Source organism: Henningerozyma blattae, chromosome 1 (genome assembly GCF_000315915.1).
Source record: "Henningerozyma blattae CBS 6284 chromosome 1, complete genome".
Lineage (NCBI taxonomy): Eukaryota > Fungi > Ascomycota > Saccharomycetes > Saccharomycetales > Saccharomycetaceae > Henningerozyma > Henningerozyma blattae.
The window spans coordinates 1,205,883-1,228,582 of NC_020185.1; the positions used below are offsets into that span (position 1 = coordinate 1,205,883).

Genomic DNA, 22,700 nt, shown 5'->3' on the forward strand with positions numbered 1-22,700 from the left:
GTGTAAGTCATATTTTTCTAAACTTGGTGTTTTCTACACTCTAATGTATGAGATGGGTTGAAACAGTTAGCAAAAGTGATGGGTATAAATTTAATTTAACACTGCATTAGGTCATATCTTTCCATATATCTTTAGAGATTATTCTGGTGAGGTAATAAAAATGATAAACATAGGTGAGATATCCATCCGTATCTCTATTGTAGGTTTAAGTCTAATCTAATAAACTATTCTGAGTATACTCTTATTCAAAATATTAACCGAAAGCTCTTTCCTGATAAAGAAAATTTCACTTTTAAAACACTACGATATCAGTAATAATTCTGAGCAATATAATGCTTCTGTAAATTGTGGGAAACTTTGTGTTGAAGTGGGAACATATGCGAGATAAAAGTGATAAAAGTGATGCTTTAACTTAACGAGCTTTAACAAGTTTCTAATCTCTTAATGTCTAGACTCTAAAGTAGGAGTATGCTTTAGACAATTCTCAGTGAGGTTTGAAAATAAATCCTTAAATTATTAAGATACCTGTTCTAAATAGACATACAGTATATTCGGCTGAGTGATATGTCTAGAGATTCTGCATTATAAGACATATTCTGTCTTTGAAAATATTTAAAATGTTTCCACTCTAGTCCGTATATATTTGAGGAATTAGAAAGTTTATTTCATATTTCAAAATTCATAAAATAAATAAGAACTAAGTATATAGAATACAAATAATAATGGTAGTAGTTAGGATAACATTCTAAAGGAATTCTGCAAAATATGTAAGGGACTAATGTTGAATTATGTTTAAACAAAGCTTAGATAAAAAAGGTAATACATATTCAGTAATACGTAACTTAATTCAACTTCTTTTTTCTCACATTATTAAAAACAATTATATTTTCTATTTAATGAAGTCATTTGCATAATTTGATAGGCATAACATGCAGTCTTATTCCGGAACTATTCGTAATTATATTTCGGTAGCTATTCTTCCACTCAAATTATTCTAAGGGCTTTTCGAATTCTAAATAGTACATATGTGTCTAACTGTTCAAGCCATATCTTTTATTTTGCAAGCCTCCATTTCCTAAAATGGACAAGGAGATTTTTTCTATAACCTTCAAAAATATAAAAAATTACTCTAGAACTAATTTGGCCAGCATCAGAATCTATTAGAGTTCATACAGTTGTGAGAACTTAGTGGTGGTTTATATTTCAATCAATTGGAAAAAATTATCATCGTATCCTTGAATTAATAATAAAATTAGTAGAAAAGTTCATTCATTAGTATTCTATCGTATTCAAATGTATTTTCAATATTCTTCTGCCTTCATATTTTTAGTTATGGCTGAGATATTCCTAACGCATCTTGAATTACTGCCTATATCAAGTTTATTAGGCGTTTGAAAAAATTCACCTTACTAAGGCTATTTTTCGAGATATTGAAATATATCAACTTTGATATTGTGTAATGACACTTGACACGGTTATAAAATGGTTCTATAAAGGAGTACTGGATCACTATATCAATCATAGCAATATAGACTACTCAGAAAAATAATTTAGAATTTGACGTCTCTAGTTACCGTGTATGTATTATTTAATCTTTAGATGTCTTGGGTGGTATAGTAATAGATTATATTCTAGTTAATGCTTATAGTATTATATACAATATATTCTGTTAAGCTTATGAACCAGGCCTGGAATTAAATATATACATAGTTGAGGGAGTATCAATCACGTGAAGCGTGTAACTGTATATCATGATTTATATCCACATATGTTCTTAACATTTTCCTTTTTAGTTATTAAATATTGTTCTATAATTACATTTTATATTTTTGATTTTTTAATATATTTCGTTACTTTTTTTGTATTGTAAACAAATAAGCCTAATTATAAATTATCGACAAAATGTAGGTGCTTGGAAATTTAAGTAGCTAACTTCCAATAACCTACCGTATACTATATTTTCAAAGATACTAATCAATATACCTGTCCTTAAGTGTTAGATATTTATGGTCTTTATACGTAAAGCAGTAGATATATTGTTTCAGGATAAATGAGAGTATACGTTGCTAATAAAACCCCATTTAGATAATTACTTGTAGTCAAATGGAGTATATCATGTAACTACTACAGGATTTACTAATATATACAATACTTGTGAGGTTAATTAGGTGAAAAATTTTCCACCTATAGATGACAATGAATTGACTTCTCTTGTTTAAAACAAAATATATAAATTACGAACTTTTTATTTGATGTCTAATCTTTGTATTTTATATATTTTATAGCATTTTTATTCCTACTCAAAAGGGTAGGAGGTTTCTACATTATTATATACTCACCAAAAAAGAGTTATTCCCTAAATTATGACTTACAAGGGATTCTATTGGTGTACAGTAAGAATGTTAAGCGTAAAATATTACATACTATGCGATGCTTTTTATACAACCTACATTCCCGAAATATAAATAGAGACCGGTTTTTATATACTTCTGTAGTTTTGTATACGTTATTTAACAATCAGAACAAATAATACCATAAGGTTCCGACAAAGAAGTTAATTTTTTGGTACCTACAAGCAATGAGACCAACAAGGGTAAAGTAAATATTAACCTCACAACTTGCTTCACCATACCCAACTACTTAATGAGATCAATGGAGTTAATGACAAAAGGATATTACAATATCATACTATCTAAATTAATACACTAAACTAAAACATTAAAAATAAAGAATGCATCACTGTGCGAAATATTACTTGAAACCATCTCATTAATAAAGCAATTTTGTGATTGGATACTGAGTGCTGATGTTGGTTTTTGCATAGCATCTTCTTTTTGCTCATTTTTATCTTCTGATAAACTCTCTGTCGTAATATTTAAAGTATCTATAGTGATATCTGCACAATTGTCATTCAACAAGCTAGTATCCATCTTAAATGATTTATCGATATCATTACTATCTTCCAAATCACCTGTGATCTCATATGAGTCTTTACAAAGATCCCTTTCAGTATTATCAAAGGATAGCTCACTAAAATTATCATCACACATAGATATAGGGCCCACTACTGGTATTTCCTCTGTAATTGTATCTTCAAGACAAGAAAACTCCTCTTGAATCCAATCAATACCACAATCACCTATCAACTTATTAAATTCTTCATCAAACACCTTCATTGAATTATTTGTTGGATCCATACCTGTAATTCTTATATCGTCTTCTATTCTTGAAAAGTTTTTAACTACCTTAGCAGCAATATTCCTCTTCTTTGGTCTACATTTGATAACTTTTCCCTTGACATTTTTTTTGAAGATAGTAATCCTTTATTATTGTAATTATTGGTTAATTTAAGATTTTTTAGCATTTCTTTATCTTCAATTGGCTTTAGTTTATCGTCGCAAATATTACCTTGTGACATATTTTGTACCCATTGTTTTAATTCACTTCTTTATTAAGCCTATTTTTTCCCCAATCAATAGCAAACAAGAGTTTTACATCACCTTTTATCAATTTATTGCAGTAGGAACGGAACAATGACGATACAGTATTAGTCAATTGCTTGTTTCCTCTATAATCTTTGGGATACTTTTTAATTAGCAAATCTTTGATTTTAGCAGTTGTTAGTCCCTTTCTGTAACGATTTTGGGAAAGAAGCTGCATTGCCCTTGTGAATACTAGTTTAGAGTCATTCATTGTTGGCTCAGTAAACAGTTTGGAAGAACCACGGTAAGGGTCCCAATATCCCTTGCATGCAAAATATTCATCAAAATAAGTAATATCATGTCCATTTTCCTTACAGGTAGGAAATTTTATTTACCATTCGTTGAGATAGCTTTTAAATATTTATACGAATCTTTTGGTACTATTTGTGTAGGTTAACATTAGATTTACCCATGTTAAGGAGCTGTTATTATTTCTACTTGAGCTGTATGTTGTAATACACTCTTCCAAGTCTTCAAATGCAATACCAGCCATTTTATATTATAATAGTAGTAATCTTTGTTAGCTAGTGTACTAGAGTTAATTTTCTTTAGCATTTTGGAATGGATACAATTTGGATTATTGTAGAATTAGTCGTCCAATTTATAGACTTCCATATACCCTTTTTATTTCAATCTAGCGACTAAAAATTATATTTTAAAAAAGAAAGGACCTAGTTTAAAGGATTGTTCTATCTTTTTATTTGTTCTAAAATTACTCTAAGTGGAAAAGTTATGGAATAAATAATAAGTGTTTATCTGTTCAAAAAACCCTTAGCACATGCTAAAGAATGTATTTTACCATTATTAGCTTAATAAACCCCACCTAGGCATCGTTATTGCATATTACACTTCTTTTTTAGGAAATTATAGTGTTAAACTAGGGATTAAAAGGCCCCACCTCAAGAATTAAGGGCAATACTTGTCACAAAAACGAGTTCAATTTACCTTTAAAAAAAGGAAGTGACAAAAATACATCAATTATATATACCTAGCTTGGAAACTAAACAACTTTTTGCATATTACGGCTCTTTTTCTTGTTTATTTGATGGTTTTAGAATATACGTTTTCCCATTAGCCGCTGATGCCAGGGATGTCTGAAACTTAAAATAAGTTGCAAAGGTAGGTACTAATTAACTAGTTTCTGAAGTATTAAAAAAATTATATACTATAGTGTTTATTTGAAGAAATATTCTTTTGTGGCATCAGTATGTTAAGTGCCCTTCGAATTTTAAATAATCACTGGATTCCATTATATCGTGTTTTATTTTCAAAAAAGAAAATAAGGGTTTGAAAACTCCGAACTCTACTTTGAGGGAAACAGACGGAGTCTAGTATAAGTGTGATAAGGTTATTTAAGAACTTGATTACTGGATCTGTGTCCCCATTGCACTTAATAATTTTTATTTTGTGTAGGTTGATCACTGGTTGTTATTTAATCTCGTCGTATTTAGTTAGCTTATCTTTGGCTTATTTTTTTAACATTTTATGATTAATATTTAACATATATAGATGGCACTAAGTTTATTATGCAACTTTTTGGTTTAGTAGAATTCAAATGTTTCAACACTGGAGTATTTTAGGATAATTTAATAAATGAGTTAATGTATGAATATAAAAAATATACACGTATATATATAGTACCTTTATAGGTAATTAAAAAAACCTAATCATTAGAAAAGGTATAAATAATAAGTGGGGTCATTAAAACGAAAAGAATATGAAAATTAGAGTATTGTTGTGTTATGTTCATTTGCTGCCAAACATTTTCTTGAACATTGGTTGGTCATCGTTAGCTAAAGCATCCACATCATAGTCGTCATCTCTTTTAGATGGTGGCACCCAAGAGTTAGATTTCCATGGCAAAACACCTTCTTCCCACATGATATTGACATCTTCCAATTGTAGACCTTTGGTTTCAGGAACAAAGAAGAAGACATAGAAGTAGGCAAAAACTAGACAACCCATGAAAACATAACCGTAGTAGAAGTCAATGGCACCAGTGATGAATGGAGTGAAAAACCCAATACAGAAGTTCCACATTTGATTAGAAACAGTACCTAAAGCCATACCTTTGGCCTTGACTCTCAATGGGAAGGATTCAGAAATAATGACAAATGGAATTGGAGCCCAAGTGGTGGCAAAACAGAAAATGAATAAACAACTGAAAACGATCATCACATTACCAGCCCATTTTTCAGAAGCTTGGTCTTTACCATTTGGATATAAACTAGTCACACCAACTGTAGCAAAAACAACCATACAACAAGTCATGGCAGCTGCACCCCATAGTAAACACCTACGACGACCAAATTTATCGACAACATATAAAGCAACAAAAGTGGAGGCAAAGTTTACTACACCAAAAATGATTGTAGTTTGGAAAGAATCTTCTAAGCCAACAGCATTAAAAACAGTAGCACCATAGTAGAAGAAATAATTAGCACCTGTCAATTGTTGTAAACCCAAGACAGCAATACCCATGATCACTCTTTGGAAAACTTTGTTGCTGGTTTGAAATAATTCTTTCCAGCCGGCTTCACCTGCAGCTCTTTCAGCTTCAACAGCAGCTTGTACAATTTCTACTTCAGCAATAGTGGATGGGTCGTCAATTGATACTTTGTTAGATCTGGCGATGGAACGCTTTGCTTCTTCAATCTTACCTTTTTCAACCAAGAATCTTGGGGATTCAGGAACAAACAACATTGCACCGACCATGAATAAACACCAGGCAAATTGCAAACCTAAGCCAACTCTCCATTGGATAGAATTATCGTAAGTCTTAGTACCATAATTACAACAGTTACCCAAGAAAATACCAAAAGTAATCATCAATTGATAACATGAAACCATAGCACCTCTCAAATGCTTTGGAGAAACTTCAGAAATCAACATTGGAGATAAAACAGCAATTACACCCATACCAATACCAGCGATAATTCTACCAATAAAGTATTGGTACCATTTGTCAGTAGAAGCAATTTGGATTACAACACCAGCAACAAAGATAATAGTCGCCATAATTAAACCTAGACGACGACCATAGACATCACCAACACGACCCAAAGTTACAGAACCAATAGCACAACCAATATTAAAGATTGCAACTAATAAACCAGTTCTGACTTTGGACAAGTATGGTTCTCCATTGGAATTTAGAGATCCAAATCTCTTAACGAAATCGGTTTGGGCAACAAATCCACCGATGGTACCGATATCCCAACCGTTGATAAAACCACCGAAGGCAACCATCAAACACATAACGCAAACAGAGATATAAGCAGATGCTGGTTTTTTTGGAATTTCTATTTGGGATGGGGAATCGTCGCTTTGCTCCAATGGGTATTCGTCGTTCTTAAACTCGTCATCATCTTTGATGGAAGGAGCAATATAAACATCGTTGTTGTTTTCGATTTGTGTGGAGTTCGTAGAAGAGTTTGTTAATTGAGTAGGTTGGTATTCTGTCATACCTGTCATTTTTGAATTAGCAAATATAAAATATAAAAATGTATCTGAGTTGTATAAGTAGGGGAAAAGTGAGTAGTTTTTTGATGTGTTATTATCCAACGAGAAATGATGTGATGCTTATCGACATGGTTCGTGCTGTTTATATACCATTTTATTGTAACAATTGTAAATATATTTCATTATAAGTGTGGGTCAAAGACCACACAAATATTTGTGGGTGATAAGCTTAAAGGTCTAGGCAAGAATTTTAACATTCTTTAAAAGTGGGGCCTATTATTTTTTACGGAATATACCCCTCCATCGGAGATGGTTTTCGCTGCGAAAAATTCCTAATGCGGTATCTGCAAACTGAAAATTCTCAACACTAAAGATTAGAAATGTGGGGCAGGTCGGAGTGTATGTTGTATTTATCAACTTAATTATCGATAGGGATAGTACATCTTGAAGAGTTTATAAAAATATATATTCTAGCTTAGATACTTAAAAACATGAAAATATACCAATTGGATATAACGTAGTTGAAAACCTTTTCCTAGATTTAAAAGCTTCAAAAGCGGAAAATACTTTAATTATCCCCGCTTAGTGTCCTACAAAGTAAAAGAATATGGTTCTGAATTCTCCCTTTTTTTAGCTTCATTGAAACTTCCATAGCCTATACAAATTATTTTAAATTTTTTTGAGTTTTCAACCAATACAAAGGAATTATATTGAAATTTTATGAGATAGGTCATCAACAGCATTAAGAAATTTTCATTGTCATAAAATTACTAGTTCATTGGTTATGTAAAATATTTAACCTATTATGATATTAGTTGGTTTAAGATTTGTTACTAAGTTGAAAATACAAGAGAGCTAAAGCATGTTATACAGATATATGAAAGAGACAAATCAAAACAAACCTGTGTTCAAATAGGGAAGACTATTTTAAAAGGTAAGTGAATATATCTCATTTATATTTTATTCGAACTCAGAAGTACGGTGAGTTCTTTAATCAAGTTTATATTTATTATGATACTTCAAAATTCTTTTCAAATAGCAAGTTTTACTTCAGAGATCATTATTTTTATTATTAGTCATCTATACTGAAAAACAAATTGTTATTTTTCTCTTTAAATATTTATTCACTTGGTAACTTTGTAATATAGCAATGTATAGCCTGTCATTCACATAAAAAATGTCTACTAAATATACCTCATAAATTATTCTGATTGAGTTGCACGTCGTTTTCCTTTTTTTTCCTAAATAAATAATACAACAATATATATAAAGCTTTATATATTGAAACGATAAAAACACGTCTTAACTGACAGCACGTCTTAATAAATCGTAAGGATTAAAAAAAAAATACAATTTCAAAACACCTTAGAAAAACAACATGCTTGCTTATTAACAACATACCAGAATACAATCATAATGTCGTTTTTACTTTTTTTCATTAGAATATTATAAATAATTATCGTAAGTGATTTTTTTGTTAGTGTTTTTTTTTTACTTGTTTGTTTAACATTCCGTGATTATAATACAGGGGATAATATTGGAGTATGATTTTCGGTAAAGATATATTCTGGTGTTTGTGGTAAGGAATAATCCAATTTATATTTGAGTAAAGCTTCTTCTAATTCTTGAACTGTATTGGAAGAACCACCACAAGCAATCACTATTATAATATCATCTTTTGTTAGAGTAGTATCCAGGGCATTTTCTATTAGACCAGTATTATACGCCAAATGTAATGCAGCACCGCAAGCAGGTTCGGCCACCTGATTAAAATCATAAGTATATCTTAAACAAGTCTTTATTACATCAATATTATCCACTACCACAGATTTAGTATTATATTTTAAAGCATTTTCAAAAGTTTTAGCAGAAATAGTACTTGTCCCCAAAGATGTAGCAATTGTATTAATCTTGGGAAATTTGACCAATTTTTTCAATTTTAATGAAGTATTAAATACTTGGCAACCATTGGTCTCTACACCAATAATAGGTATTTTTGAAGCTAAGTTATATTTTTCTAACCCTCGAATCAAACCGTTATATAATCCACCACCACCAATACTACAAGTGATAGCTTTAACATTTCTGATGTCAATATTTTGTTCATTTAACGATTCAATGATTTCATCAATCATTGTGGAATGACCTTCCCAAATCAAAGGATTATCAAAAGGATGAACATAAATGGGCTCTATTTCATTTAAGTCGATCTTATTTATAACATGGTTTTGTAAATAATCATCTGCTTCACTCCAATGGCCTCCATTAACAATAACTTTAGCACCTGTATCTTTAATCTTGTTAACCATTCTTTCCTTAGTTGCTGTGGGGACCACCACAGTACAAGGAATTGATAATCTTCTTGAAGCGGTAGCAGCAGCTAAACCAGCATTACCACCGGAACTAGAAAATACTTGTGGTCTCTTATTTAAATTGGAACTATTAATCTTATCAATACTCTTTAAGATCAAATTCCCAATACCTCTACTTTTGAAACTACCACTTGGTTGCATACATTCATATTTAAGAAAGAATTGTGGGATTGGCGAACCTCTAAAGAATTGACGTAATAATGGAGTTTTGTTGTATACGATAGACATGGTTGTATGGGTTATGTGGTTAGTTATTTATTTATCTATATAAAAAAACACAAAAGAAAGAGAGTATTGATTTGAAACAGTTGTTGAAAACTTTTTAAAAAATATTTTTAAATCGAAATATTACTTGTATTTATATGAATCAAATCACAAAATTTTATGTATTAAACAATAGATAACCTCTAGAGTTACTTGCTTGCTGGATTTCTCTGGACAAGAAAATAGCTTATTATTAAGCCTATTATCCTATAAGCTTTTTTTTTTCTCGTTATCAAATTGTTTATCATTAACCTTCAAGAAATATTTTGTAACATTCATTCTATATTAAACTATTTTATTTTTGCCGCGTGGATGTATAATTCCGCCCTCATCAATTTGGCGCCCAAGGTTTCCCTCATTGTTCCTTAACAAAGCCAGAGAAATGCTGTAGCATCCCATTCTCAAAGGAGTTTTTTCCCGTACTTTCCTTGTTTCGCGCTATCGTTTCCGGAGGTGCATCTCCGATAGCGCATGTGCACTTCCGCTATTTTCGGAGATGCATCTCCACTGCCAAGCCCAGCAGGAATTACCACAAATGCTGATTTCTATCCAGATCGGGCAGGCACTGAAACAGTACGAATATTATACGGATTCGGTAAGGATACAATACCCGTACGGCGGTATCAGATAAAATTGGGGCTACTAAAAAGGGAAATATCAGGATTCTGATACAAAGCGATCTTACTTTAATAGGAAGACTCCGAGCAGATAAAGGGTGCCCTATATATTCCCTTAGAGATTCTCCTAGGGGCCGTCCCCACATTAGGATATCGATAATATCAGATAAGGGGACGGTAACTGATATCCGTAAATGCATTGAACAGAGAAAATCCACATAGAAAGCGATAGAAAGCCGTTGAGTCACCGTTTGATACGGTGATAGTGATGATAAGTAATTGCCCAAAGAGGACAGGCACGTGGCTGGGCGGTTACCGTAATCATCCGTGGAATAAGGAAAAAAAGTATAAACCCCGTTAAGTTTGAAGATATTTTCCCCTTTAGGTCTGTGTTCACGTGAATGATGATTTCCAAATTGGAAGTTATTTATATGATTCAATTACTTGACTATTCTTGTTGTAAATTGATGTATATATGTTTACATACTATGATGAGTGGTGAAAGTATACATGTATGTAATGTTAAGATGGTTAGGCATATTGACGTGTTAATGTGTTGACGTGTTGTTTGTAATTTAAAAGGGTTTACCAAGGGGCTAGTTTTAAACCAATGCTTCAGTTAGAATTGTTCAGCATGATGAATAGAATTTTTTGTTCAATTTCATGGTTCTTGCTTTTGTTTTAAGTTCATGTATCTTATTTTTATCTTTATTTTTTCTTAATAAACTTATATAATATTAAACTCTACTGATATTGTTTTTTTTGAAAAATAGTAAAAGTACTATTTATTTTAATTATATCATGATATTCTTATTCACTTTCCAATTGGAATTCAATCTTCATCATTCAAAGCACAAATGTGTGATATCAAGAAAATGTTATACAAAATCTCACAAGAAATCAGAAAAGTATAAAGGTGATGATGGCGCTAATGTGGCAGAGAAAACAAGTTTCGTGTTACACCACAAAAATCTAAGTACTTCAGATTTTAATAGATCACTTCATAATGAGTCTAGAACTATTCCAGATCGAATTGAGCCCAGTGTTTCAAATGATACCGTTTCTAGTCTGCCAACTAGTACAACATCTATTTATTCATCAATTTCAAATTCAATGGATGATTCCAAGACTACATTAAGTTTGACGGTTGATTCCGATGAAAGTTCAGATGAAAATTTGACTACAAGTGATTTGGCTAATGATGGAACTCATTTTGTAGAAAACACTGATACAAATAATAATATTAATTATACTTATACCTCTCCTGCTAGTGACAACATAGCAGATGGAAATATAGGCCCTGCTTCACATCATAGTAATGATCTTAATAATGAAATTTCTAATGTTAATGATAATAATAATAATACTAACGATAATCACACCACTTCAACAGCAACATATAATAGAAATAGTAGTAGTCGTTTTAGTTTTAGACAAAAAGTTCGAAACATCTTTGAAGTGAAAAATGATGAAACAGATGGTGAAGGCACAGGATATGAAACTCAAAGAAATTCACAATCTCGTAAAAATATATTTAGAGATCCTTCCAATTCAAATAGGGATAGTTTGAATAGGGAAAATGATAGGGATTCTATACAAGCTCCATATGAAAGTGCAAACACCAATGATCTCAGTTCTTCTAGTTATGATTCTTCTCATTACAATACTTTAATGGATGCACCTATTACTGACTCACCTTTCGATAATTCTGCCACTATTAATAAATCAAATTATTCCAAAGAAAATTCAAAAGAACGTAAATCTTTAAGATTTAAATTTTTAAGCAAGTTACACTTGTAAATAGAAATAAGTAATGACGATTTATATTATAAATAACGACAATTTACATTATAAAAATTTTTCTTTTTTTTCTTTTTTTTCTTTTCCTTTCTTTTGTAATTGCGAGAAGGTATATCTCATCATATTAGTAACTCTACTAGTGCTTTTACCTAATATTTCTATTAAGATATATACATATATATATATATATTATACAGTTATCCATTCATGTTTTTCTTACCACATAAATGTCTTATGTTGCATGCCAATTATTTTAATAAATTTTATTTTTGCAAACTACTTTTATATTCTTTTTCACTTGGAGCAATGAAATCTTTACGTCTTTCCTTTTCCTTTTCTACTTGTTTTTCTTCTTGTTTCTCTCTACGTTCCTTTAATTTCTTGATTTCTTTTTCTTTTTTACTCAAGAAATATTCACCACTTTCAATTTCCAAATCAACCTTTCTAGGTAATTGAGCAGGTGGGAATGGTGTGTAAACTTTCTTTTCCTTCTTTGGTTTCTTGGACTTCTTACGTGCAACATTTCTCTTCTTAAACATTGGTAAAAATCTTGACCAATCTTCATTAGCTAATTCTGGTCTTTTAGATAATTCTCTTTTAATCATTAATTCTTTAATATGATAAATTGGATGGACATTCTTCATACAATCTTCTACAACTCTACGTACTTCTTTTAACCCTTTAAATGGCCCCATGGCACTGACTGTGTTACCTTGAACTAGGATATAACATTTGGTTAATAATTCTAAAGCCTTTAATGTATTACCGTTAGGCCCTACTAAACGTTGTCTTCTCTTTACAAATCTTTCTTTATTGTTTACAACATTACCAATCTTAATAACGTCGCAGGCAATATCGTCTTGTAATATTCTAATAGCTTGTGGATATGGAACTGAACGGGCTAATAATTTAATTAAATCACGAGCTTTTAAAATAATTGCTGGATCATATGTCTTTCTAGTGGTTTTAACTGTCATGGACCCTTCTATTAAATCCAAAGTACATGCAACATGGTACTTATCTAATGATTTGGTAACATCACCCCAGACTTCTCTTAAATATGTTTCTCTATATTTGGGGAAAAGGGTCATAAAACTAGATTCCTCAGTAAATGGTAGCCCACTAGCATTATCTTCAGGTTTAAATTCTTGAATTTCCCATTTATTGATATCTGGAGTATCCCAAGGTTTATCTCTATTATGTGTTGACACCATCTTTTAGAATTAGATTATTAAATGTATATCTTCTAGCAGATATTATCTCTCTCTCCGTATTTTTTTTTCTTAAACTAAACTTTTATGAATTTTATTTATTATTAATTTTTTTTTTTTTTATTACAGAACATTTAGCGATGAGCTTAGAAAAATTTTCGTTCTACGGACTATTCGTTCTACGGACTATGAAAGCGCCTACTATTAAAGAAATGTGAAATTAACATTCTATAAAAAAGAAATTTATATATTTATGATTCATTTTCTAAGAAACACAATAGTAAACTCAAGGGAAATAGTACTAAATAATGGCCAAGACAACAGTAAGAAGCAAACTAAAAAAATCTGGTAAAACACCTTCTAGAAAACTTGGGAAAGTAAAGGCAAACAAAATATCGGTTGGTGATAAGAAACGTGCCAAACTACAAGTAGAAAAGATGAATAAACAAGATTCATTACTTTCTGATATCATAAATTTGAATGGTAAGTCCAAGGAATTAGCAAAAAATGTCAATACTCTATCATCTAAACAATTGAAAAAAGACCAAGAAAAGGATCGTTTATTAAACGTAGAAATCAAAAATAAAAAGAAGCAAACAAATGATGATTTGATAGCACAAATAGAAATGATTTCAGGGTTTTCTTTATAAGGAATTTATTAGACAAAAAATAAATGAAGGAGGTATTTGCAAAAATTATTTGTATGACTTGAGATATGCTTGGGATATTTGATAACAGGCTATTTGAATCTATGACTATACTGCATTATGACAATTCGTATAGCAAAGTTAGATTTACCCATGGCTATGTGTACTACAGAGTACGAAGCTATTCTATTGTTTCAAAATGTTTTCTTTTTTTTTTTTGAATTTCAAATTTCCTAATTTAAGAATATATTTAATGATGCATAATAATATATATTTATATACAGGTTATATAAATAAAATAATATGTTGGTTTGATTTTCCTTTTTTTTCTTTAATTTTTTTCATTGTTTGTACACTTAATTATTTTTATTTCTTGAATGTATATCAATATGCTTCAACTTGAGAGAGAATATATATATATATGTTTGTATATATTTCATTGAATTCAAACTTGGAAGGATCTTAAGCCTGCAGTTGATCTGAATATGGCATCCCCTTCTGAGTAACCTCTACCTAAACCGAAGCCTACCCCTAACCAAACAGGGAAGGCTCTTCTTTTGAAAAATATCACTGAAGCCAAGACACCAGCACCAAATCCAAAAGTGGTTTTAACTAGCATATTAGAAATAACAATATCCCACTTATCATTTAAAATTGATCTATTTGATGTTACTGCAGTTGAAGCTGATTCTGTTGTAGTTGGGGTAGTAGTTTGTTGAGCAATTTGTTCTGACATTTTTTTGCAAAGTCTAATAAATATATATTTAAAATATAAGTTCGTTAATTACTTATTGATTGTAATTGTCCTGTGTATGTTTATTATTATTTTCCACCTTTGCTTCTTAGTTTTTTCATCTATTATTATTTCTATATCCTTAATATATTTTATCTTGAAATTAAAGAGAATAAATATAATTACCCGAAATAATGTTGTTAATTCCGTAATTATTCGTCACGTGCAAATTTACCTAAATAAAAGACAATTGATTATAATACATAAATAATATACAAATTAATATAGCTTTTTTTTTCTTATATATATATAAGCAATTTGTAATAAATGAAAAATAAAAGAAAAGTAGAAGATTAAAAATTGGCTAAATTAAAATTAGTTGAAAAGACTCTCGAAACAATTAACATATTAGAAATTATTTCTAAAATATGTTTAAATCGTTGTAAACTTTTATAATAATGACCACCAATATTAATTAATAAAATTAATAGATAGATCAAGTTTTGAATTAAATCAAATATGCGATCTTTAATGGAATTGTTTATAATCTTTAATGAATTTTGTAATTTATCCTTTATTATCAATGTGACATCTTTGGAATAATTTCCAATTTTTTCCATTTTTAATTTAGTCAATTGGAATTCTAATTCATCACTAATCTTGGTCTTTAATTTTAATAATTTCAATAATTCTAAAGTATCCTTTCTTATATTTAATACTAATGTGATTAGCCAAATTTTGGAGCCCAGCTCACTTCTATTAAGTAATCTATAGAATAAATTTGTATCACTAATCAAACCAATACTTCTTAGAAAATAGATATTATCAAATACACTACAAATGGATTCTAAACCGTACAAGATATCGAATTTCCAAATACTATTGTTTACAATATCCATTTTGCATGCTGAGAAGATCGATGAGAGTAAGTTGAGGATGGTATCTTGAGTAAACACAAATGTCTAACCTTAACAAACGAATGTTACCAAGGATAAGATTACAGTCTGATAAAGCTTTCGTTAAAATCGTACACTATTATTCAAAAACCGTTGAGGAGAGCGTCAAAGGGGGAATATATGAATTATGACAAAATCCCAACAAGCCATGTACTATTGTTTGTATTAGTTGCTTTAAACCGTTGCTTTGCACAGTTCTTTTATACAGTTGCTTCTCTTGTACAATTGATTTGCCCTGTAATCTTAGATTTGGATTCTACTTTTGAAATATATCGTCGCTTGGATGGTAATATATTCGAGGTATAAAGTACCTAACTCCAAGGCACTTTATCCTAAAGCATCATCATCATCAATCTGCATATTGCCTCTTTAGGTGGAAATTGTGATGTTAGTCTGTTTGTGTTTGTGTTTGTGTTAGTTGTTTGTATTTGTGTTGGTGTTTGTGTTTGCACTTTGGAGTGCATTTTCCATATCCAATTAGCCTGCCAACAGTTGCTGGGTCCCTTGTAACCTTGTTGAAAGACCTCCCTCGAATTTTCTAAGCGAAGTCCGCTTTGTTCTGGATCATTGAGTCTGGATGTTCCGATTTCAACAAGGGCGAGATTGATAGATAGCCTGAACGAAAAAAAAAAAATTACAATAAAAAGAAACCAAACAGAATTTAAATAGCATAAAAATCCAGATAACTTTTTAAAAAAACAGATTTCTAAGGACTATTGATTGTTTGGTCTATTTTGTATGTTATCTGTCTATTACAAATCGATACAATGATATAAAGCAATTATCATCAGGTATAGGTAACTATAGATCATCTATTAGTCACGGCGTTAATATCAAGGCAAGACAATGGTGTGTCCCTTATATATTTGGAAGCGTCACGGTTAGAAGTATTCAAATACAAATAAGTGTTGCTCCCACCACCATATTAAATGGATCAGATGGTGCTGGTACTACTTCTCAGGTATCTAACTCATATTTGGAATGCAAGTGTTGATAAATCTTAATATGTCAACAAACAACAGCAAGGTTCCTAAGAAATCAGGATTTTATGAAACATCTAGCATACACCATACGTTCTACCACATCACCGTATGCTACTACTTACACCCAGTAGAATGGTGAATTTGTGATATTTGTTATTGTTGTTTTTTTTCACCATAAGCACTCTATATCATATAGTCTTTTGTTTGTGTATATTTTAGTTAGCGGCTGCCTCTTTGGGATCGGACGTGTCCGGCTGAACCATGGTTCGCGTTTCGCCGGACACTTTTGCACTCTCACGGAGGTTGCGAATCCCGGCAAACGCATTTTTGGGACCACTCCAAGATGCATACTAAATGGAGCCTATTGGCGGTAAAAATGGGCTTGTTTGAAAGTGCTGAACTCCAGCTCCAAAATGGTGCTATTCTTGTCTCGTAACACCAGTATTTGACATTATCTTTTATTACTTGTATTTTCTAAAATGAGTCTTGTGGTTTTAATGGTTGGTCACTGTCCGGACGGTTTCCGAGCCTCGTTGTCCGGACGGACACCGTTACCCGGGGCGCCGGACACCCGTTTAGCCAATGAAAATCGATTTCAAACTCGGTTTTATGGTGAAAGTTAAATTATATTTGCTGTTTGTCCGAACTTATAAAATTCCACTTCACTTTCCCAACTTCCGTTCGAATTTTTGAAAAACGGAATTTTTTTGTTAATTTTTAAAAAAAGACAAGCAAGCACGTGTTTTTCGTGGCCCGGTTCGATTCCTCAGTTCATCCAAAATACTATTATTATTTATTATAATATAATATAATATAATATAATATAATAAAAAATAATATAGTATAATAAAAAAAATAATATAATATAATATAATATATTCAATTGTATTATTATTATTATTATTATTGTTGTTATTATTTGTTTTATTATTATTTGTTGATTTTTTTTTTTTGTATTTTTTTACAGAAAAAAAGAACAAATATTTTTTAATACCTCATAGCATTTTCCTATATATTTTTCCACCATGGCTGTTCCTCAAAAGCGTTGTCCATCTCAAGAGTTTGAACAACAACCTCAACAACAACCTTACATGTTGTCCAAGAGAAGAAATACCGGTTCTTTCTCATCATTATCAAACGATAATAATGCACCAAGAAAGTTCTTATTGAACCCTTCTGCTTCTGTTTCTTCTACAAATAATATTGATAATGATGATGGGAAATTATTATCCAATACCAAATCTAATGGACTTTTATCAATTCCTGCATTTAGGTTGACCAAGAATAAAGACTATTATTGTTCCGATTATGAAGATCGCGTATCCGATAGATCAAGAATCAATAACACTCCCCTATTAAATCAAAGATTGGAAGATATCTTGTTGAAATACACAGATTCCGAATCCGACGATGATGACGAAAATGTAGCTACCACTAATAATAATTTAAAAGTCGAATTTCCAGCAGGTTCTGGTTATTTGCATACTCCACCTGTCACATCCAACAATAATGGATCTTTGATTGACACTAATGATTCCATTTCAAACATGTCCACTCTTAAGCGGAAATTGTCAATGTCAAGAAACGGATCTATCTCTTGTACTTCAAGAAGATCTTCGTCACAAATCCCAAACTCAGATCTAATCGCTAGAGAACGGTGTTTTGATTACATCGTTCAATGTATCGATGAAACTTGGGCAAGATATTGCGATACCACTTCTAACGCAGAAGTTATTGCCTATGGTGAAACAAATTCCAATTCATCATCTTGGAAGAATAAAAGATCAACCCTATCATCTCATTTGTCATCATGTCATTCTACCACTGGTTATATTAAACCATTGAAAATATCAGATAGCGAAACTGATATTGAAGATGAAAATAACCCTAACTCAAATTCCCATTTGAATATTCATATGAATTTGAATTTTAAAAAAAATCTTTCTCAAGGACATACTACAGATGTAGATGATATTGATGAAGAAAACGGTATCGAATATAAATCAGATACTACTATTCCTACAGACTGTGAAAGTGAAACTCATGACCGTCGGGCTGTTTCCACTTTACCTGATTCTGTTAAATTGCAATCCTTAAAACATAGATTGACTAAAGCTAAAAATGATATGGAACAAACTTATGATTCAAACAATATCGATGATTCCATATTGTTCTGGAGAAGATGGGATATGATAAAATATAATGCCGTCGAAATGATGGAAGAAGATGATGATGATGATTTAATCGATTCCGTTATCGATGAATTAGAATTTGGTAGATATGTTACTGATTGAACAACAACAAAACACAAAACACAAAAAAACAGTTCCAACAATTACAACTCATATATATCTATAATATTTTTTTTCCAAGATTATAAAAAAATAGAAGATAAATAAAGGAATTACAATATTAAATGGTTAATTGAATCCCATTTAATAAATGAAAAAAAAGACAATGAAATAAGAATTTGAATCAGAAACTTTTTTTAGAGAAAAAAAAAACACAGGAAAAGTTTACCCATTTATAAGATATGAATAAAAACTTTTAGAGAACAATTTCTTCCTTTTGCATTTTAAACTGATTGATTCTAATATTTTTCTACAAAAAAAATAAATACAAACAATATAAAATCAACAATGGTCGTGTACAGCCCCCTTTATTAACATAATATTATTATATTATATACAACCCCCTACCCAAACATAGCATTTATGATAAATATTAATTTTTTAAAAAAAATAAAAAAAAAAAGAAAAATACATTTTTATGGAAAATAAAAAATTATATTACAAATATCATTACAAAATATCATTCAACTACAAGAATTTAATAGTTCATTTATTCTACTCATTTCATATACAATTGTTATTTGAATTAAATAAATAAATAAATTGTTAATTGAAAAAAAAATTTTTGCATCAACACACTTATCAAAAATCATTTAAAAAAGATTATTGGTATTAAATAATAATTATGAAATATTCAATATTTTTTTTTTTTAAATTTTTTTTTCCTTTTTTTTAAAAAAATTATTATTAATTCTTTAAATAAAACTCTTTTTTTATAATAGTATATAAAGAATTATTACAATCAAATATTTTAATGAATTAATTCTTCAAAAATTTGTCTATTCAAGTTTGTATGTTTGCAAGTTGTTGTATTTAAAGCAACACATTGTAAGGTATAACGATATTTAACAAGCTATTTAAAATTCTCTTAATTTGAAAAAAAAAAAAAAATAAATAAATAAATAAATAATCATTGGCTTAGTTACATTGCAAGATGCATTGTTAGGGATTGATACAATTAAATATTGTTTCATTTAAATTTTTATTTTTTTAGATAGAATCGACATTTATTTACTATTAAATTTCCTAATAGGGGAAACAAATTGATTTTAATAAAATGGGAATTTTCAAAGTAATGAACAAAATTAATAGAAAAGCAAGTGAAAATGTTTATAAATCTTGGCATAATTATATTTAAATCAAAAAAAGGAAATGATTAGGCATTAAATCTTTTAAATTTAAAATGATTTGTGGTTACATTTTTGACCAAGTTTCATAGTATTAAAGTTTTCCTCATTAAAACTAAATGGGAAATTTTAACTTGTTAAGCCGATGAGATTTCTAAGCGAAACGGAAAATTCAGAAATTAAATAGTATCAAGTCTAGAGAGGAATTAGCGGTTTCAGAATGTAACAAGGAATTAGGGAATAAAATGATTAGAAGTATTGAAGATCTTTTAATTTCAAATATTTCAAATGAGGTTTGAACTTGTTACCTTTCAATTATCTCAACTAATCAAGTAAATTACATAAGAAGTGGCAATAATCAAATATATATATATAACTACAAATATATATTTAATTCGATTATCGTTATTCGTTGGTTTGTCTTTTACAAAAGGAGATCATAAAACTAAGACGTTTTGAGACAAAAAAAACAATACCTGATAGAAAATGTTTAGAGAAGAATTATACCGTGATAACAGTATGGCTGTTGTGTCCAATAATACAACTTTATATGATATTGATATAAAGAGCAATAATAAATCTAAAAATATGGTAAGTAGTGAACATAATACTCCCAATATGAAACCTGTAAAACAATTCCATACCAATGATTATTCTAATAATTACATATTTACTGGATCCACTCCTCAAAGTCATGTATCCAATATTGAAAATCCTGTAGAAGGATATCCCAAATTACAAAAATTATTCCAATTGAAGGAACAACAAATATACAAGACCACTACCACCCCATTTGGTTGTAAAGTAAACATTGATCAAATGGTGCCCATGTTAAACTATTGGATTCAAAAGGAAAAATTAACATTTGATGTTGTTATGATTGGATGTTTAAGTGATAATCAATTTATTTATCCAATTTTGACTCAATTGCCCCTAGATAGACTTGTCTCCAAACCTGGGTTTTTATTCATTTGGGCAAGTGCACAAAAGATTAATGAATTATCCAAATTATTAAATAATGAAATCTGGGCAAAGAAATTTAGAAGAAGTGAAGAATTGGTATTTGTCCCCATTGATAAGAACTCCCCCTATTACCCCGGGTTAGACGCAGATGAAGATGATACCTTAATGGAAAAGATGCAATGGCATTGTTGGATGTGTATCACTGGTACAGTACGTCGATCCAGCGATGGACATTTGATCCATTGTAATATAGATACTGATTTAAGTATTGAAACTTCCACAACCAGAGATGGAGCTGTTCCAACACATCTGTACAAAGTGGCTGAAAATTTTTCCACTGCAACAAGAAGATTGCATATTATTCCAGCAAGAACCGGTAAGGAAAAACCTGTACGTTTAAGACCTGGTTGGGTTATAATGAGTCCCGATGTTATGATGAATAACTTCGAACCAAATAGATATAAGAATGAGATAGCCAAGATTGGTAACAACATCCCATTGAAAAAAGAGATCGAGAATTTAAGACCTAAGAGTCCAGTACAAAAGGCCCAATAATTAATTACTTTTGTTTATTTTGCATATTGCACCTCATTGCTACTAACATTTTATGAACCATCACCAGCATTCCCAACATGATATATACATCTAGACACTCGTTACACTCCTTACACTGCACTACACTATACTACATTATATTACATTACATTACACTTTATTAATGCATCTTTTTTAAAAATTATTCACTCCTATATAAAATAAATCTATGTATATATACATATAAATCTATGTATATATCAATAAACTATAATCACCAATGGTTAACCCTACTCCAACCCTCGCTCCTTACAATATAAACCCTATCTTTCATAACCCTGATTTCCACCCTGACACCATTTATCAACCCTAATGACATTAACCCTGTTTTACTTTTTTTAACCCTTCATTCTCCACCAACCCTGATCACGTGTAATTTCCTGAACGCGTCGCGTCGCTTGGTTAGGAAAATTCGCGTTTTTATTAAAAAAACCTGTGCCCTGGAGTAAGAAAAAAAAATCCCTGAACAGGATCCGCACGGGCCGACATACAGTATATTATTTGGCCGGCAGGCCCAAAACTTAACCCGTTATTTACTCATTCCATTCGGCTAAAAAAAAATCCCTGAACAGGATCCGCACGGGCCGACATACAGTATATTATTTGGCCGGCAGGCCCAAAACTTAACCCGTTATTTACTCATTCCATTCGGCTACAGCACAGGCATTGGAATTAATTTTTAATTATTATAGATAATATATATATATATATATATATCTATATTATAATAATGCTAGTATATACTAATATATAGGTTATTTAGTTTATTTAATTTATTTAATTTATTTAATTTATTTAATTTATTTAATTTACTTTAAAAGTTATTTATTTTCTATTTTTCTTTTAACTTTATTTTCTTTTTAAATCTTTTCGAAACTACTTTTCTAAATAAAACCAAGAACTAGTAAGCTCGAGACAAAAGGATTTGCATACCTCAAGCTACTAATAAAAGCCTATTCCATTCATACATATATATATATATTCCATTATTATTATATTATATATATATATGTATATAGATTTTGATATTACTCGACAACTACCCTTTCTGTTGGCAACACCACTCTACAGTACTTGGCGTGAAAAGCAACAACTAGAGGCTAGATATACTTAGAGGCATTCAAGACAGGCGCAAGTC

General features: G+C 30.3%; 10 protein-coding genes across 10 annotated transcripts; 4 read left to right on the plus strand and 6 right to left on the minus strand.

Annotated features, from left to right (window-relative positions):
- Positions 1-2,705: 2,705 nt before the first annotated feature.
- Positions 2,706-3,197, minus strand: TBLA0A04900 (uncharacterized protein; the record flags this gene model as incomplete). The annotated part of the gene is made up of 1 exon (XM_004177754.1): positions 2,706-3,197. One exon carries the CDS (start codon positions 3,195-3,197, stop codon positions 2,706-2,708), a length of 492 nt encoding a protein of 163 aa, XP_004177802.1.
- A 2,031-nt stretch (positions 3,198-5,228) lies between these two features.
- On the minus strand, positions 5,229-6,956 carry HXT2 (hexose transporter HXT2; the record flags this gene model as incomplete). Its single annotated transcript, XM_004177755.1, has 1 exon — positions 5,229-6,956. One exon carries the CDS (start codon positions 6,954-6,956, stop codon positions 5,229-5,231), a length of 1,728 nt encoding a protein of 575 aa, XP_004177803.1.
- A 1,505-nt stretch (positions 6,957-8,461) lies between these two features.
- Positions 8,462-9,544, minus strand: CHA1 (L-serine/L-threonine ammonia-lyase CHA1; the record flags this gene model as incomplete). Its single annotated transcript, XM_004177756.1, has 1 exon — positions 8,462-9,544. The coding sequence occupies one exon, from the start codon at positions 9,542-9,544 to the stop codon at positions 8,462-8,464; it is 1,083 nt and encodes a 360-aa protein (XP_004177804.1).
- Positions 9,545-10,998: 1,454 nt separating this feature from the next.
- TBLA0A04930 (uncharacterized protein) lies at positions 10,999-11,997 on the plus strand (the record flags this gene model as incomplete). Its single annotated transcript, XM_004177757.1, has 1 exon — positions 10,999-11,997. The coding sequence occupies one exon, from the start codon at positions 10,999-11,001 to the stop codon at positions 11,995-11,997; it is 999 nt and encodes a 332-aa protein (XP_004177805.1).
- Positions 11,998-12,260: 263 nt separating this feature from the next.
- On the minus strand, positions 12,261-13,211 carry KRR1 (ribosome biosynthesis protein KRR1; the record flags this gene model as incomplete). Its single annotated transcript, XM_004177758.1, has 1 exon — positions 12,261-13,211. One exon carries the CDS (start codon positions 13,209-13,211, stop codon positions 12,261-12,263), a length of 951 nt encoding a protein of 316 aa, XP_004177806.1.
- Positions 13,212-13,516: 305 nt separating this feature from the next.
- On the plus strand, positions 13,517-13,858 carry ADF1 (Adf1p; the record flags this gene model as incomplete). The annotated part of the gene is made up of 1 exon (XM_004177759.1): positions 13,517-13,858. The coding sequence occupies one exon, from the start codon at positions 13,517-13,519 to the stop codon at positions 13,856-13,858; it is 342 nt and encodes a 113-aa protein (XP_004177807.1).
- Positions 13,859-14,300: 442 nt separating this feature from the next.
- MIC10 (Mic10p) lies at positions 14,301-14,591 on the minus strand (the record flags this gene model as incomplete). Its single annotated transcript, XM_004177760.1, has 1 exon — positions 14,301-14,591. The coding sequence occupies one exon, from the start codon at positions 14,589-14,591 to the stop codon at positions 14,301-14,303; it is 291 nt and encodes a 96-aa protein (XP_004177808.1).
- Positions 14,592-14,941: 350 nt separating this feature from the next.
- Positions 14,942-15,487, minus strand: PEX34 (Pex34p; the record flags this gene model as incomplete). The annotated part of the gene is made up of 1 exon (XM_004177761.1): positions 14,942-15,487. The coding sequence occupies one exon, from the start codon at positions 15,485-15,487 to the stop codon at positions 14,942-14,944; it is 546 nt and encodes a 181-aa protein (XP_004177809.1).
- A 2,065-nt stretch (positions 15,488-17,552) lies between these two features.
- TBLA0A04980 (uncharacterized protein) lies at positions 17,553-18,821 on the plus strand (the record flags this gene model as incomplete). Its single annotated transcript, XM_004177762.1, has 1 exon — positions 17,553-18,821. One exon carries the CDS (start codon positions 17,553-17,555, stop codon positions 18,819-18,821), a length of 1,269 nt encoding a protein of 422 aa, XP_004177810.1.
- A 1,670-nt stretch (positions 18,822-20,491) lies between these two features.
- On the plus strand, positions 20,492-21,523 carry KAR4 (Kar4p; the record flags this gene model as incomplete). Its single annotated transcript, XM_004177763.1, has 1 exon — positions 20,492-21,523. One exon carries the CDS (start codon positions 20,492-20,494, stop codon positions 21,521-21,523), a length of 1,032 nt encoding a protein of 343 aa, XP_004177811.1.
- Positions 21,524-22,700: the final 1,177 nt, after the last annotated feature.